The following is an 18,229-nucleotide window of genomic DNA, read 5'->3' on the forward strand; positions in this document are numbered from 1 at the left end:
TAAAAGAAATCAAGGGGTTGATAGAGAAGAGGAGATCTGCATTGTATTCCCTAAGAAGGTGTTAGGTTTCATCCCCCGAAACTTGAATCCCAAGGCTCATCTGCACTGAGTTTGGGCCTCAGTTTCCCCAAATGTAAGATAACATTGAGGACCTCACTGTGAAGCTGTGCTCACCACCTGGTGTTCTCCACTCAAACCAGAAGATCGAGAGGAGTGTTTCCTATTCCACTGAGTTGTCCGATTAGATTCCCAATCTCAGCAGACCCGTGACCTTTCCTTGGGATCTTCACTCCCCATCTTTTTCAGTCCTTCTGTTTATTCCTCAAGCTTCACTATCACCCTTGTGTTCCCTTGTGGGTTGTGTGTGGCTTTCTCAGGGATCCTTTGTGACCTAGATTTATTCTGTCCCCTGTGACTGCCCAAGGGGACCATGGAAGCTTCTTTTGGAGTTCATTACTGGTGAAGCCTCCTCTGGCTGCAGTCCCTCCCGGTGTAGGGCTCTTGGTCACGTGAATGGGGACAGAACTAGAGGATCTGGACTGTTCACATTACCAGCTGCTCTCCACCACTAGCTGATTTCTGCTTTCAAATCTTCAGTCTCTGCAGTTGATTTATCATGTGGAATGCATTTATAGATTCCCCCATGTGCTTACATTGTTTGCTGATGGAAAAGATTGCTTAGAGCACAACTGGGAGCAGCGAGGGCCCTCTTTCCTCCCAATATTTTCCTCCCAGCTGGCTTTCCCCGGGCAGAAGGAGCTCCAAATGCGGCCAATGACGTGTGATAGCTTCCCTTTAGAAGTCACACTTGTTATTGTGAAATATTTCTTGCAAGCTTCCCTTTATAGTTTCCTTTCCAGTTTTAAAGGGATGTTTCTGAAGTTCAACTAGCTAGCAACTTCAGAATGGTAGCTCATAGGATTTTTTTTAAAGCTACTTTATTTTTTTTAAGATTTTACTTTAGAGAGAGATAAAGGGAAGGAGAAAGAGAGGGAGAGAAATATCAATGTGTGGTTGCTTCTTGCACGCCCCCTCCTGGGGGCCTGGCCCACCACCTAGGCATGTGCCCTGATTGGGAATCGAACTGGTGACTCTTTGGTTCACAGCCTATGCTCAATCCACTGAGCTACACCAGCCAGGGCTGGTAACTCAGTGATTTTATATGTATTGAAACTAATGCACGCCTGTTAGCTGTTCTGAATATCTCTTTTTTTTGCATTGGCTTATAAGTAGTAGTCAACCTCACATTATTTACCTGTGTTTGTTGGAAATCAAACAAATCAGAAGATGCCTTCCTTAGGCTTTTATTGGGACATTTTCCCAGGGTATACTTTGTTCTGAGGGGCATCCTTCCCTGATATTGTGATAATAGGGAGGTGACCTGAAAGCCCATCTGTAAGTGATGGCAAGTGTCACAGTCCCATCATAAGTGAGACCGTCACCACAAGAAAAACAATCAACAGTATGTGTTGCCCACAATAAAATTTGAGCTTTCAAAATTAGAAAAAAAAACCTTGTATTCAGCACTGTGACCTGAACAGCTTCCCACTACTTAAAGGTTTTCTGATGAGATCAGTAACGATATTAATAAATGTGGTTTTTGTCAGGATGGGCAGGGTAGGACAAAATGGCAGCCGGGCTACAACCTGGAGGAGACGGCTGATGTCAAACCAGGGAACCACCAATGATAGATTTCCGATTTGTTCAAGGAGACCAGTCCCTAGCCCCCACGTAGAGAGCCAACCAGAATTTGGTGCATAAAACCCTGCCATATTCCCTGCTTGGGCGCGACTTCCTTAGCCCACTCTGCGGACCCGGGAACCTCGCCCGGGTGCGCAAACCCCAGTAAAGCTCTGTACTGCCTAATTTTGCGGCTGATTGGCATTTCTTCCTCGGCGGAGCCTAAGAAAACCTTTCAGTTTTGACATTACAAGGTAACGTGTCAGCATTTGGAAGATCAACAATATCTTCCAAGAGCCTAAGTGTGATGTTAGGAAATTGAGCATGGGTAAAAGATCATTCAAAGAGCAAGATCACCTGTGGGTTTCAACATACTAGAAGATGAAAAGTTCAGATTCCACATTGCAGTTAACTTCCAAGTAACGACCACATGTCGAGTTTTGGTGTAATATCAAAGAAAAATTACCACAATTTTCTGAAGAGGTGATTAAAATGTTCCTTCCTTTTCCAACTGTGTATCTGTGTGAGGACAGGCTTTCTGTGCGCTTCAACCAAAAACAACACATCACAGCAGCGGGAGCGCAGAAGTAGGTAATCCGGTTGTCTTGTATTAAGCAAGACATGAAAGAGGTTTGCAAAAAAATAAAATAGTGCCATTCTTCTAACATTTTATTTTTTTGGAAAATTGAGTTACTTTTCATTAAAAATTTGTTATTTATTTATATCACGATGTAACAGGTTTATTGTTATTTGAAATTAATATTATATAATTTCTTGGTTTTAATTTGTAGTATAGTATATATCAACAGACATAGTCCACGTAAGCAAAAGCTATTTGGTGTCCTCAATAATTTCTAAGTATATTAAGGGATCTTAAGGCCAAAAAATATAAGAACTACTGATTTAGAGCATAAACATAACCACGGAGATTTGCAAGGCTTATTTACCTTCTCACTCTACTCCCTCACCCTCCCCACAGTTAAGACTTTGCAGTCCCTGGAGTTGATTTTGTGATACTCTCATGACTTTGGGTAATTCCAGCTTGGGGCCATTGAGTAAAAAGAGTAATTCTGGTCAATTGCCTAGAATCCTGGTGTTTCAGAGCTGAAGGGACCTTGAAGAATTTGTTGTCCTAGTCCAGTGCCCTCACTCTACAGATGAGACAACGGGCCCAGAGAAGGGAAGGTAATTGTCATTTGGAGTTAGTGGCAGAGCCAGGGCTAGAGGGACCTGATCTCCCATGAAACCCAGCTCAGACATTTAGGGGAGGGATCTGGGAGGCAGGTTGCTTTGGTACAGAGCTTTTCCTTGCTAAGACAGAAATTTGATTGGCTCATTATCCTGCCCATAATCCCCTGGTCACTGGCTGCTGATAATGAAGGAGTCACCCCTGGGCCCTTGTGGTCTGGTCCTTAAGCTGTTTCCTCAGAATAGTCCAGAAAAACACTCAGCCTCTTGTTTTTAGACTCGAAGCAGTTTCCTTGATTTTTCCTGAAAAGCTTGGGGACAGTAGAAAATTTGAGAGGTTTTCTTCCTGGAGGTAGAAGGAGAAAAGTTACCAAAAGTAAAATTCCTTCCCAGAGGGTAAAGTTGGGTTTGATATGGTCAGATAACATGTTATTTGCTTTCTGTTTCTCCTGAATTGCAGATTTGAAGAAACGTGCTTAAGCATCATTTAGGAGGGATTTAGGTTATTTGTGCAGAAGAATTTTAAGACAGTGCCAGGGGTGAAATCTTGAGTCAGTCTGTGATTTGGGTGAAAGCCATACCATATATGACCTGGTCTGTATTGTTCTGGAAGTAACAAAGAACAGAAAATGCTGAAGAGGAGTCCACTCCTCTGCTGTCAGTCCTTTGAGGTCTTCCCATTCCCTAGGGAAGAAATAGAAATTCGCTGCCCATCCTCTCCCCCACCGGAGTGGCCTGAAACGGACACACCCTTCCATGTTGGTGTCGCACGTTTCTCTCTAGGCTCACGTTCCCAGGTCTTTCTTCCTTATCAGCACAGTTAGAAACCCTGCCTGTCTTGCGGAGCTCTGCTCAGGTCTCTCTCCTCTGAGCCCTCACCTGCCTCCCCTCCGTGGACATGTTCCTGACTCTTCAGATAGGGATCTCTGCCTCCAGACTTGTTCGTTTCTAGAGACCGAGGTCCTTATCTGGTTCTCACTTATTTCCACCACTGCATTAACACAAAGTTTTACACAGGATAGACTTTGCTGGGTGAAAAATTAAACGAGGGAGTGTGGGAAGCTTTACAATTGCACCTTAAGGGAACAGCTTGTGTAACAGGTGAGGGGAAATCTGTCCTCCAGGCAGAAGGATCAACCAGGTGACTGAAGAGGGCTCCAATCCTAGGACGCTGGCATTGGACTTTTCTTTTTCTTAGGCAAACTGTGCTAGGAACATTTGGCCTGTTGAGGTGCTACATGGCTTTACTCTCTTCACTTTCCATAAAACTTTCTTTCTTTTTTAAACAGGTGAAAATCAAACTTTAATACATGTGCAGGGAATTCACAGAAGCATGAAAATTCTCTCCATAAAATTTCTGTTAAGGGTTTTGGGCATCTCCTTTTTATTTCCCCTGTTCTCGTTTACTAGTGTTGCCCTTCCCAGCCAAGCTTGTCGTCTTCTGTTACAGCATGGGATCCGATTCTTCCTAGTGGACAGGTCTGTGGTGCAAACCAGGCCCCAAGCCACTAGGAAAGGACAGAGTGCCTGGAGAGAATCCTACCATCCCTCTGATCTGATCTCCAAGAAAGAGGGGGTTCTCAGAGATGCCACAGGGAGCGGAGCTTAGAGTGAGCTTGGGGATCAGACCACCCGGGTTTGGATCCTGATTCAACTCTTTACCAGGCGTGTGACCTTGAGCAAGTTGCTTTTTCATCCGTAAAATGAAGTTAATCCACATCTCATAGGGTTGTTGTGGAAACTGAATGAGGTCATACATGGCACTTAGCACGGTGCTACGTTCTTAGTAAACGCCAGCTCCCATTGTTGTTAACGTGCCCTTGTCTACCTTCTTCTCCCTTCAGGTGGTTCCAGACCTTGGTCCACTTGTTAAAAGGCAACATTGGCACCGGCCTCCTGGGGCTGCCCCTGGCGGTGAAAAATGCGGGCATTTTGGTAAGGGCCTGCGTCAGTGGGGGGAAGTTTCACGACAAATTAAGATAGTGGACTTAACTTTTTTTACTTCATTTAAAACATCGTAAATGGGAAGCTTTTAAAAAAAATCAGCTGAGAAAAATCAAAATTCAGATGTTCATTTATCTAAACATATTTATTGAGGGCCTTTTGTGTGCCAGGCAGCATCCTTAGGATACTACCAGTGAATTCAAAAGAGATTCCTGCCCTCCTGGAACTTACTTTCCGATGGAGAGGATGTGCTTAAAATGTCTCAGGCAGTTCCTACCAATACTGTTAACTAAAGAATTAGTAACAGAAGTCCGTCCGTTTTCTACACAGTCCTTCCGCACCCCATCTCTAGGTGGCCAAGTCTGGAAATATTTTTCTTTTATGATTTACCCCCTGAAGACTGCCTGTCCAAAGCCATTCTGACTTTTGTTAGAGTTAGAGATAGCTCAGAGATGGGGCTTTTTCTTAGCTAGGGGCTGTCTTTTTTGATCTGGTATTGCTCTTAAAAGAATTTTGGCCCCGCCCCACACCTCTTAGCCCATCCCTTCTTCCCAGCCTGCTGTTCTGTTATTGGCAGTGGTCTTAGAACAGCCTTATCTTGTGTCATCGTCCATGAGATTATTCTCTCAAAGGCATGCAGAGGTTCAGACGATGCCTTTCTCACTGAGTCTCCACAACCACATTTCTGTCTCTGATGCTGTGCCAGAGGTTCTGGGGCTGGAAAGTGCCTTGGTAGCGTAGTGCTCTCATCATTAGCAAATGCAGTCTGTGTTGGCTCACTCCTAATTCTTCCCACTTGTCTCTCCCTCTCTCGCCCGCAACACCTGTCCCAGGTGGGTCCCCTCAGCTTGCTGTTGATAGGCATCGTGGCCGTGCACTGCATGGGTATCCTGGTGAAATGTGCGCACCACTTCTGCCGCAGGTGAGAGCCCTCTGAGCAGCCTCTTGAGTGACAGATTGTCCTTTCAGATTTCATTGCTTGAAAGTGAGCACGTATACAGATCAGCCTGAATTTTTAATGTTAGCTAAATGTCATTGCTGATTAACAATGCCCTGTTATTTTTGTTTCCTTTTCCGTCATGCGTCATCTGTCAAATTTACTTACGTCAAGTGGACAGAGAGCACATTATATTTTTATATGCTTTGTAATACAGTATTTACCCATCGAAGTGGTTCTACCAGATGGTTCTTAATTATAATGGAAGTAACTGTCCCATCGACTTGACACTTGTGGTCCTTGAAAGCATGCAGTCCAGCATTCAGTGCTGTCTCCAGGGTGACAGATGGGGAACTGGCCCAGGTCTCAGTGAGCTGCCTTTGTGCTGTCTTTGTCTAACCCACACACCCGCTCTTCCTGTCTCCCCTCCTCCTCCGAGACTGAACAAGCCCTTCGTGGACTATGGGGAAACAGTGATGTATGGACTAGAATCCAGCCCTGTCTCCTGGCTCCGGAACCACGCTCACTGGGGAAGGTAACTGGTTTCCTCTCATTGTGACTGTAGCCCCTAGATGGGGTAAGATGTGGGAGACTGTGTAAGTAGTGGAAAGACCATCATTTGGCTTAGTAAACTTGAGTTCCAGTCCAGCCCCTTGGTAGTTATCTTAATGACCTTGGGCTGTGTGACCCCTCCCTTCTCTGGGCCTTAGTTTCCTCATTGGCCTGAAAGATCTCTATAGGTCGTTGCAGCTTTGACAGTCTATGAGCAGGGATTATATTTAATTCCTTCATTGTTCAACAAATACACCTATATATATATAAGCACTCTCTCATAAGTGGTACAAAACAGTTCTAGGTATATGGAGGAGGGATTCTCTGAGGAGAATTAAGTGGTCCCGGTGCTCCAGGGGCTTGTAGTTTTTCTAAGGAGAAAGGTGCATGAGAATCTGGTGAACAAGAGATCAGGACTGGAATAAACCAGGAGGAAGAGAGTGTCCTGAGCTATGAATACATCCTAGGCACTCAGAGGGGAGAAACTTTCAAGATTCTCTTGTACACTGTGGCAGGTGAGGAGTGCACATGATAGGTGCTTTATGAGCAGGGTGCTGGGCAGGAGAAGGAAGGCTTCAGGGAGGAGGTGAGGTGAGCTAGAGCAAACGGGTTCAGTAGGGAAAGAGACATGTCAGGTCGGGAAATTTCTCCTCATGGTAACTTGTCAGATGCCTGGCAGGAAATATCCTACGTTTTGCTTCCTGTTTGAGGAAACAGTACATTTAGATGTAGAGAATTGATACCATTAAGGGCTGAGTCCTTTTTTTTTCTAATTGAACCACATTAAAACTGTATTCTTCAGAAAAATTCCCTTCTGTGGTCGCAGGGAGACTTTCACCGTCACTCATTGTCAGCTTCCTCCTGTGGCGGAGATTTATATAGTTCTACCAGCAGAATCATTTTCTGTGATTGGGAGATCACAGATTGCCAAGTGACCGCGGTTGGTTGGTTGATGGTGATCGATTCTTCCCTCTCCCTCCCTCTCTCCCCTCTCTCCTTCTCTTTCCCTTCTACTTGGTCTTCTTTTCCCTTTCTCTCTCTCCCTCTTTCCCTCTCTCTCCATGGCTCGCCCTGTCCCCTTTCTTACTTACCTTCTTGCTCCCTTCCTTGCTTTAATAAAATTCATGTGTACTTATGGTAAAAAAAAATATTTTTGAACAACATAGAAGGGCATAAAGTGAAAAGTAAAAGTATATACACTGTTCACAGTTGCATGGGTATCCTTTTGGAATATCTGTATATATAAACATGGACATGTTCTTAATTTTTTAATATAAATTAACCATACTATGTATACTGTTTGGAAACTTATTTTTTCCTTTAAAGGTCTTAGTCATTTCTCTGTTAGCCTATATAGGTTTAACATACGCTTTTTACCTACTGTATACTGTTCCATTTAAGAATGGTCTATAACTTAATCATTTTTCTTTTGATGACCTTATAGGTTGTTACCAGCTGTTGTTATTGTAACAGTGCTTCAACCAGGAGTCTGTTAGGGTGCATCTATTTCTGTGTACTCATGTGAGAGTAGGTTGCTTCTTGGATTCAAGTTATAGAAAGAGACTGTGAAGGGGTCGACACTTCCCGGGCTGTTATGCTGAAGGTTCCCTGTGGCTTTAGAACAAACGGTGTGAGATGGGACAGGCGGGCCACAGGGAGAGGGAGGTCAGGGGGCTGGGCGATGGTGCTGGTGTGTGTGCTCTGCTCAGGCCCTTCTAGCCTTGGGAGTGCCTGACCTCGTGCAGCATGGCAGACAAGAAGCCAGGAAGGGGACCTGGGAAACCATCAGATAGCAGCTCCTTCACCTTCCTCCAAAGGCCCGACCGGAGGCACTTAGCACAGTTTCTCCTCTCACCAGGGCACACTCATCCTTGTCCCCTGATGGGACGGGTCTGTGATGACTGGGGCGAGAGTACTGTTCAGACGCCCATCTCTCTGGGAGTCTTGCTCTTTATTTTCATGATCTTTCGTATCCTGCCTTCTCTACCTTCAGGCACACCGTGGACTTCTTCCTGATTGTCACGCAGCTGGGATTCTGCTGTGTCTATTTTGTTTTTCTGGCTGACAACTTTAAACAGGTACGGCCCTGGTTATGGGAGATGGACAGGGGGAGGGAAACGGAGGGGAGAAGGGAGGGAGAGAGAGAGCATGGGTGTGGAAGAATGGTGAGAGATAAGTGGACTTTCTGTTAAGGACTTTTTTCCAAACCAGTTTTGATCAACAAAAGAATTAAGATTCTCTTCATAGAACAGTGTCTTTTGTTTGATTGCATCTGAAGACCTAGGGCATTGAGAAACTCCAATATCTTATCCATCATCCTGTCTGTAGGTTAGATCTGATCAAACCCAGCTCAAATAATTGGGTTGCTCTGATAATTGTGAAGATCTCAGAAGACAGTTCACCAACGCAGACTTCTACACGGCCCCTTTCACACACTGAACCTGTAGTCAGGAAGCCCTTCTAGCCGGAGGTTCACTGGCCTTTGTCATTTGAGAGGCTTTTTCTGTTTCTTGTCTTCCCCCCCTTCTAGGTGATAGAAGCGGCCAATGCAACCACCAATGACTGCCACAACAATGAGACGGTGATTCTGACACCCACCATGGACTCCAGGCTCTACATGCTCACCTTCCTGCCCTTCCTGGTGCTGCTGGTTTTCATCAGGAACCTTCGAGTCCTGTCCATCTTCTCCCTGTTGGCCAACATCACCATGCTGGTCAGCCTGGTCATGATCTACCAGTTCATCGTTCAGGTACGAGCCCATTGAGTAATCAAAGAAGCAAACGAAACAAGGAAGCGGACCATAAATAGGGATAGGTTAACTTACATGTCAGGTATTCAGTATTTACAGTAGGGGTTCTCAACTTCAGCCCTATTGCCATTTTGGGCCAGAGAATTCTTTGTCATGGGGGGCTGTCCTGTGCCTTGTGGGATATTTAGCAGCCTCCTCGGTCTTGGTCTCTACCCGCTAGGTGCTAGTAGCAAGCCCTCCTCCCCAGCTGTGACGGTAAAAATGTCTCCAGAAGTTGGTAAACATCTCTGGGAGGCAGAGTCACTCCTCTTGAGATCACTGATTTAAATTTTTCCCCAATTGGGCACTTAATACATACATCATTTTATAAGATTGGGAAATAGAGAACAATATTAAGATAAAAATAAAAACCAAGTCTTCTAATCTATGTTTAGATAAAATAATTCGTTACCACTCCAGTTTCGTATTTGTCAAAATTAGAAATCTAGTTATGGTTCCCGCTCACACGGCCCACGCGGACAGGCCTGCAGGCCGGCGCACGGGAGGACGGCTGTGTACAGACGAGCAGGAGGTCAGGCTGAGAGAGACGTGTCCTTAAACCCTGTGGCTGTTTGCGGGCAGTGCGTTGCATGTTGCCAGAACTTGAGAAAAGGCAAAGAGTGATAGCAGGAGAATAAAAGCACAGCTTTTCAAAAAGCATTTAAATTTAATTCCCCAAATAACTCATCAATACATTCTCACTAAAGCGCAGGCATTGCTCACTTTGACAGCACGTGCACTAAAACTGGAACGGCACAGAGAAGATTAGCACGGCCTCTGCGCGAGCAGCACATGCAAATTCGTGAAGCGTTCCATATTCCTCTTTCTCTAAAATACATACATAAAATCTTGAAGTGCGGGCGACACCAGTGCCTGCCGAATACCGCATCCCCACCCTGAGTCTCCTGGGCTCTGTCACCATGGGTGTGACTGGTCTGCCTCCTCCTAGGTCCTCCGTTAGTGTGTACAGAAGTATAGAAAACAAACACATCTATGTTTATTTTTTAGTATAATTAAAACTATTATTATATGTAGTTTTTGTCTGCTTCTTTTCCCTCAATGGTGCCTTAGAGAGCTTTCCATATTGATACCCCTGGCTTCACCTCAATAGTATCTCGGACAATAGATGTGCTCAGTTTATTTAACCAGTCCCCAGTCAATGGACCATCAGGTCACTAATAATTTTTGGTGTTATTTCAGTATTACGACAGTGCATTTTCTTACACCTTCCTTTTTGTGAGCATGTATAAATACTCCTCCAAGATATTCATCTAGAGATACAATTGCTGAAGAGTTTGCACTTTTGAAATTTTTACATTGTCAAGTTACTTTTTCCAAAAACTATTTGCCAATTTCACGTAGACTCCCTTCCACAGTGTAAGCTTTCTATCCTAGCCAGCACTGGGTTTGTCAGTCGTTTCAATTTTGGTCAGTCTGACAGGTGAACTTTGCCTCACTATCACACAGTTACCCACTGATAGGGTTTCTAGGAAAACTGGGTCGTAAAAAGTAGGGACTTACGGTGTTAAAGAAGTGACAATGAATTTAGATTGTACTTAGTGAGCATTTACTGTCTTTTCCTGGTCCTAGTAAGTCAGATGGGTGGCAGATACTGACTCTTCTGCAGAATTGTTGTTTAAAACATAAAATAAACAGGTCTGTGTCCCATTTTATTATGAGACTGGAAGGAGGGCCTGTGAATGAGGATGGGTTATTACCAGAGAGTCTTTTTCCCCTGCCTCTGGCAAATTAAGTTAAAACAGAGAAGGGTGAATAAATTCTTGATTTACCTTGTAATTAGAGATCTCAGTCAGTGCCTAGGAACCACCGCAGCGGACATTCAGGACGAGGTGAGTGATATACACCTACCACATTTAATTATACGCCGGGGTCGGACTGTGGTCGTTGCCGAGCACGGAGGGCTGGGGAGGGAACACGGGTTGTGCTAGCGTCCCAGTCTCGGTGAAGGTGGCGTCTGTCCAGAGCACTGTCAGCGCACACTACGCCCTGCTCTTTTGGGTGAGGCAGTCCTGCTGATCTCTTGAGAGCAATTCCGAGCCTGCCTCTGGGCTCAGCCAGGAGGCATGTTGTGATCAGGTAGTGCTGTCTGCCCTCGGTGCAGCATGGGAGAATGCTGGTTCAGCGGTGTTGAGCAGCTTCATTTTGACGTGGCGCAGAGCTAAAGATGTTCCCTCTTAGTTATTTTTGTTGCTGTTGCTGCTGTTCCTCCTGCCCTTTCTTAGCATTTTGCTCTGCTTACCATGAGGATTCCACTGCTGTTTGATGTTCCTGAATTTTTACCTAGTCCTGGGCATGTATGTGATCGGTGCTCTTGCTCCTCATACACTGCCATCATAGGAAGCTGACCGAGGTCTTCCACCTGGGCAGGTTTTCTGGAACAAATGGACGGCGGCACGGCTCTGAGCAGAATGCCTTGTCCAGAGGGGACTCCCAATAAATGTTTTATCACTGCATAGCCTTAGTTCTGAGATGCATTTTTTCACACAGTGCTTCCACAATTGGAGTACACCTTTCCGTCCTTACATACATTTAACAGCATTTCCTCAAAAAGCTGTTGTTATCATTGACAGCTGTGTAGAATTGAGGCTATGACATGTTGACAGTGAGCTGATTTTAATTTGTATGTTTCTTTGCATGTTAAACTTTTTTCATTTACTTGATTGGTTATAAGTCAGTAGCAATGATTAAGTATGCAGAACTTTAAGTTCCTTCTGCTGGTCTCATTCACGCCCAATTCCCCAGACATGAATCCTGAAATTCCCTCTGATAGGGCAGCCTGACCTGACCTGCAAACCTGAGCAGTAGTCCTCCCCTCTCCCGTTCCCAGGAACCTGTGGCTCAGGAATGATAACAGGGCACTCACTCTCCCGTCTCTTGGGAGTCTCGTGGGAGAGCAGGAGTGTTTGTTGTCTGTCATCATTCCAGTTACTGAAATGCTTCTGTAAAGAGACCTAACTGATTTATTAGCAGAGGCTCAGAAAAAAGTATTTTTGAAATTCTGTATGTTTCAGGGAGACTATAGTATAATTACTTTGAAGCCTTTCAAAGAGAAGCCTATTACAGAGATTAGTGCTAGATTTTCTTTTGTTCACTCACACTAGTCTGTCAAACTGTTAGAACATGCCCCATACTTATTTCATTAATTCCTCTGTAGTTAAATCAGTTTTAAAACATTATAAAAGGCTGTTGTAAAGTCAGTTTTTAGTTTAACCTAAGCAGTGTGTACACGTGATTTAAAAAGCCAGATTCTAGAAGGACAGCAGCTTCTGCCCCACTCCACGTCCTGCCCCTTCGATGCTCTCTAGTGCTGGGTCCCGCTGCCCAGTGGCGAGCCAGGCGGGGTCCTGTGTCTGCACCTCCTGCTCCTACATCCTGACCTTGTACCTGTGGCCAACAGTTGCCTTGGTTTTTATTTGCCTATTTTTTAAATGTTCTTTATGCTATTTTTCCCTCAGATGTTTCAATACTCCTATCATGTGCCTGTCAATATTTCCCAAGTATTTGAACTTATGTATAAAAATTTTTTTAAAGAAAGAAAATTAGAGAAAAAAAAGAAAAAGAGCTCATCTAAAAATTTACCATCTTCCCTTCCACTTTATCTGTGTGGAGTGTTTATGTAGCTATATCATAGTGAATATGTACATTTAAGGATTTTTTTTTTACTATTATTTCATAAGCAGTTTTCATGTGCTACTTAGTTATTGTAGTTTTTACTTTTTAAATAATGCTTGATATTCTGTGGTATAGTTGATCGGCAACATTTAGGTTGTTTTTAGTTAGTATTAACTTTTTTCTATTTTGATTTTTTTTTCTACTAAGATTAAATTTCTAGGGATGGGATTACCTAGGGAAAGAACGTGACTATTTTTATGCAGCCTTCACTATTTGAGTTTTTATGGTACAGTGGGCTCATCGCCCCCCAAAGCAAGTAGGGTTCTCTCAGCCTGAAGGGAAAAATGTACACAAGCTACACGTCTCCCAACCATCTGTCAGGTGTCAGGTTTTTCTCTCTTCAGAGACTCCAGGATGTAGATAACGTTGGGATCCAGATCTTGAAGCTCCGTAAGTATAGCCTTTGCTTTGTTTTCTTTCCTCTCTTTCAGAGGATCCCGGACCCCAGCCGCCTCCCCCTGGTGGCGCCCTGGAAGACCTACCCTCTGTTCTTCGGCACGGCCATTTTTGCCTTTGAAGGCATCGGGATGGTAAGAGTAGCACGGTGATCCTCGGTGCCCTTAGTGGCCCTGAGGTCTGCTTTGAGGAATGCTGAGGAAATGCTGTTGGAAATGCTCTTCTGAGACTTAATGGCCAGTTAGTGAACGGTGTTTTAGGGATCCCATGGAAGCTCCTCAGCTCCAGCTTTTGAAAATAAGTTGTATGTAACTTGAGAATGTTTACATCCACACCAGCTCTTTTGCACACCCACCTCCTGTATGTTCAGTAAGCAATAGTACATGGCAATGAGGAGTGCAGGGTCTAGACTGGGTGAGTCCTCCTGCCGAAGAGTAGCTGTGTGGCCTTGTGCCCAGACTTAACCTCTCTGAGCCTTCACTGTTTGCCTCTGCAAAGTGATTTTTAATGATTAGTAACTGGTGGGGTTAAGTGAGATATGTGTAAAGTGCTTTGCACAGTTTCTGACACGAGCATTAAATAATACTTATTTTTATTAATAATACTATCGATTTTATTATTAAGTTAATAAATGTGTGAATAATTTTTCTGTCCCGAATCATTTATGTGTTGTATTTTCTTTTTGTGTGCGTGTGATGTATTTTCTTTGTGTGAATGAACAGCTTTCACTCCTAGCTCAGCTTTCCCCCATCGTTGCTGTGATTTCACCAAATTCTTCTGAAGAGGGGGATCTGCCAGTCACTTGTACCTAATTTGATTTTTATTTGTATTTTTCATAATAAAGGTACAGAATTGTTCTCTGAAAAAAATTATTAGCTCTGCTGGTCAGGGGCTTAGGAAATGAGAAGGCGCTTCCCCTTTCATGGTATTTCATTTTCTCCGCTTTGGCTTCCCTACCATGTTATATGTGCTTTTAGGAAAACCTAGAGGCCTGACACATTTTTGTCAGAATAGTGAGGAATTGTCCCCAGAGTGTTATGGACTACATTAAGGCTCTAACGTCATTGGGGAGACTTTCTGAGTGATGGCGTACAGGTTGTTGTCTGAGGCTTTAAACTTTTCTTGTGTTCCTTCTTGGGACTTCTCTTCACCAAGAAGAATGTCTCGCACCACCAGTGCTTTCCCTGCCGCTGGGGCAGAGGCCTGAAATGGGTCCGTGCTGCAGCAGTGAGAAAGAGGCCCCAGGCACTCAGGACTGGGGAGAGGAGGTGGAGTATGTGTGGAAAGATGCCTGGAGATCCCAGCATTGTCCTGAGTTTATCAGTTTTCCCTAATAGCGCAGTGCAGAAGTCATTGATTGCTTCATTTTGTTAGGCAAGGCTTGAGTACAGAGTCGTTCTGTAATCATCGTCATGTGTTCCTTCAAGATCTCTCTCTCTTCCACTTCTACAATAGAGACAACACTGCTGTTTTGACTTGGTTTGGATTTGGGGGCTGTTGAGCACGTCCGGGTATAGTGCCCCTGCTCACTGTTCACCACGCTCTCGGTGTTTGCCCCGCAGGCCCAGGCCTGGCGGACATGGAGGACAGGGGCTCCCTGCTGTCTGTCTCTTTAGACTGTCCACAGGAGGACACTGAAGGAAAGCTTAGAAACGGACTCTTACTGGAAGTGGATCAACTGTAGCTTGAGAGCCTTGAGCGGGTGGGGTGGGGTTTGCTGAAGGCCAATTGGAAATGCAGAGCTGTGGTGCCCCTCAGAGCCCTGGGCTTTGGCCTGTGGGTCTGCTGGGCTGTGTCTGGCACAGGCCTGCTCTGCCTCGTGGCCACAGGCACTCAAGGCAAATGAGTGTGATGACAAGGCCAGAGATAGTTTGCAGTCTCTGCCCTGCTTTGCTTTTCCTTGTCTGTCATGCCAGAAGCAGTTGATGGCAGATTGTGAAGACTGTCACAGTTATACCTGCTTTATTCACTGTCGAGAACCAAACTTCCTGATCTTTCCTTTGCTTCAGTGAAAGTTAAAGAATGGCCTCTGCTCTGAGGGAGGAGGCGGCCAGGGTCAATGTTTGAAATGGGAGTCTGGAAGCTGGGTTTTGTTATATAGCTCCAAGATCCTGAATATCCAAGGTCCTCTGTGAAGTCCTGCCACCCCCAGCACCTCAGTTTCTCTAACTTGGAGGTTTGACTTGTCACTGCTGGTGCCTACCCTCTTTGAGGTAAGGACACAGTATCTGTGGACTAGGGTGGCAGTTGTCCCTGACCTTTGTTTTGTATTCTTTGGACAGGTTAGTGAAACTGTGGTCTCAGGTGAGGTACAGCTGGCCTGTGCCACCACCAGCATCTGTTCCAGGTGGGCATGATGCAAAGGGCCTGCTAGTTGCAAGGTGGCTGCATTCAGGGAACAAAAGAGAACTCCCCACCTGCAGGGATCTCATAGCAGGAGGCGGAGTGCCACCCTGGACCAGAAGTCTGGGCTCCCGTCCTGCCTACACTAGTGACTCAGGACTTCCCGACTGGCTTAGGTCTCCAGATCTGCGAGCAGAACCCCTGAGGAAGCGGCTTGCTTTTATTTGTTTGTCTAACGAAGGGTGGATGTGCTTTTGAGGAATTCTAAGGATGAACTACTGTTTTCTGAGAATATGAAATTGTTGTTCTTGGCCATTAATATTCTTTTCTGTGTTTTCTCTTCTTTCTCACTATTCCATAGGTTCTGCCCCTTGAAAACAAAATGAAGGATCCCCGGAAGTTTCCAGTCATCCTGTATGTGGGAATGGCCATCGTCACTGCCCTCTACATCAGCCTGGGGTGTCTGGGGTACCTGCAATTCGGAGCTCATATCCAAGGCAGTATAACCCTCAACCTGCCCAACTGCTGGTATGTGGGGGCGGATGGAAGCCTGGGGGCACTAGATATTTTTTTAAGCAGTTTTTTATTTTTCAGTTACAGTTGATATGCAGTATTATACCAGCGTCAGGTGTTTACCCCAGGGACTAGACACTACGTAACTCACTAAGTGATCATCCCAGTAAATCTGACGTCAAACAACAGCATCCTACTGATTGGATTCCCCATGCTGCACTCCACATCCCCTGACCACTCTACAATAACCAGCCTCACTTCTTAGTCCTCCTCCCCTTCAGCCACCCTTTCCCCCCCCTTCCGGCAACCATCAAAATGCTCTCCGCATCTGAGTCTGTTTCTGTTCTGCCAGTTCATTTGTTTTGTATTTTTTTTTAATTAATAGGTCAGAATGTGGATTCTTTCTCCTACTGATCTCTTAAGTCAGCCTGCGTCACTTTAGTCCACTGCTGCCACCACCCGCAGGGCAGCACCATCCCTCTATGGCCGCCCACCAAGTCTTTTGACCCATCTCCCGGCCTGAGTCTTAATCTTTCTCCAGATCGGGGCTGCCCCTTGTTACCTGGGTGAGCTGCCTGACACTCAGTCAGTCCAGTTGTGCTTTCCCTTGTTGAGAACTCCTCAGAGGCTCCCCTTGCCCTCCTTAATGTGCCCATCAGGGCCCTGCAGGCTCTAGCCTAACTCCCACTCTGCAAGGAGGACTTGGTCTAAGAATCGCTCTTTTTGAGAAACTCTGAAGTCTCACTGACTGCAACTTCAAGTTTCAGTCAGATGCCCCTTCTCTCTGATCCCACAGGATCCCATTAGAATCCTATTGCACTTTTTATTCCGTCATGTTGTAGCTGTTCACTTACCTGTACTGTGATCTCCCTAAACTACAAGCTCCATGAGGGCAGCAGCCATCCCGCTTCCATTTGATCCCAGTACCTGGTACATGATCATCTCCTAGTGAATGCTTTTGAACAAAAAGGAGGAATAGACACTGTGACCGAGGCATTTTCTAAATGAGGAGATGTTATCAGGAAGCACCTGGGGCACAGAGGACAGCGGTGACCTGCCATGTCCTAGCTCTGTGGCCTTGGACAAATCACAGCTTCTCGCTGCCTCAGTTCCCTCTTTTGGGAATGAGGAATAGTCATTCTTCCTGCCAGGGTTGTCATGAAGGTCAAATGATATGCGTGAGAAACAGCTTGTGACAGTACACTGGTGTGATGGAGAAGTAGGCTGCGCGCTGAGCTTCACTCTTTGTTTGGGTGAGTAATTCGTACGGAGGCACATCCGGAATGGATTGTTTGATCAGCTGGCAGATGTACCATTTCTCCCTGGAAACCCGAGCCTAGCAGGGCCAAGTATCTAGTCCATTCCCTTTACACCATTCCAAATAGATGGGGCGAGAGAGCACATCTGCTTAGTTCCCCGCCTGTGCCGCGCCCCTCCTGTGCAGTCGCTGACTTGTGCACATGGAGGCCTCCCACCGAGGGCCTCAGCTTGTCGGGAGCCCGTCCATATCTCACTTTCCTTAAGTCTTGGCTGCTGTATTTTGAGGAAACACCGAGACGTATTGAAACGCTTCCCCAAAATGTAGATGTCACGGGGTGTGTCCTAAGCAACAGTTCTGTTTTGAACATTAGAATTTCATCGTGGAGAGCAGCTGTGAGCAGACACGGAGACGCTTGCTGAGTGCCCTGGGGATCAGAATTACCTTTCGGGCTGGCTTGGTTGTTGTCACTGCTGTTGTCAGTGTTGTGCAAAGGGTGTCCTACTGAGCAGGGGTCTGGGGACTAAGTTTGTTGTATGGCCAGCCAAGGGGTAGCCCTGAAATGGGTCATTGTTTTTAGAAACTCTTTCTCTTTCCCCCGATGCCTGCTTTTACATTTCCAAGTGTTCTTGCCCTGTCGATAAGCAGATGGTAGCTTGGCATAACAAGATAAATGGATCAGGAGCAGCAAAAGCAGCTCACGTAATCTAAAGACATAGACGAGCATCTGTCTTTCCTCTGATATTTCAAACCTGGCTATTCTAATCTTTCTGCCTCCATTCGGCTGCAATTTACTTGGCCATCCCTGCAGGTGACTATCCTGATTCCAGGCTTTCCTGCACTCCAGCAGGCTTTGGTGCTGTGCTGAGTTTAATTATAGAGCCACCAGCTGATTTTTCCAAAGAGTTTTTATCATCTATTCTTGGAGCAAGTGAGA

At 45.4% G+C, this 18,229-nt stretch overlaps 1 protein-coding gene and 1 non-coding gene across 2 annotated transcripts in view; both read left to right on the forward strand.

Moving 5' to 3' along the window:
• SLC36A1 (solute carrier family 36 member 1) overlaps positions 1-18,229 on the forward strand; it is a 33,617-nt gene that overhangs the window by 848 nt on the left and 14,540 nt on the right. Inside the window, exons 2-8 of the mRNA XM_045184951.3 lie at positions 4,713-4,803; positions 5,646-5,734; positions 6,189-6,284; positions 8,295-8,379; positions 8,832-9,050; positions 13,214-13,312; positions 15,883-16,049. Of these exons, the coding sequence (XP_045040886.2) occupies positions 4,713-4,803; positions 5,646-5,734; positions 6,189-6,284; positions 8,295-8,379; positions 8,832-9,050; positions 13,214-13,312; positions 15,883-16,049 (846 nt within the window). The remainder of the gene's footprint in view (positions 1-4,712; positions 4,804-5,645; positions 5,735-6,188; positions 6,285-8,294; positions 8,380-8,831; positions 9,051-13,213; positions 13,313-15,882; positions 16,050-18,229) is intronic.
• Positions 9,805-9,911, forward strand: LOC112319759 (U6 spliceosomal RNA). Its single transcript, XR_002976361.1, has one exon. It is a non-coding gene; the product is annotated as a U6 spliceosomal RNA (small nuclear RNA).

Source organism: Desmodus rotundus, chromosome 6, assembly GCF_022682495.2.
Source record: "Desmodus rotundus isolate HL8 chromosome 6, HLdesRot8A.1, whole genome shotgun sequence".
Classification (NCBI taxonomy): domain Eukaryota; kingdom Metazoa; phylum Chordata; class Mammalia; order Chiroptera; family Phyllostomidae; genus Desmodus; species Desmodus rotundus.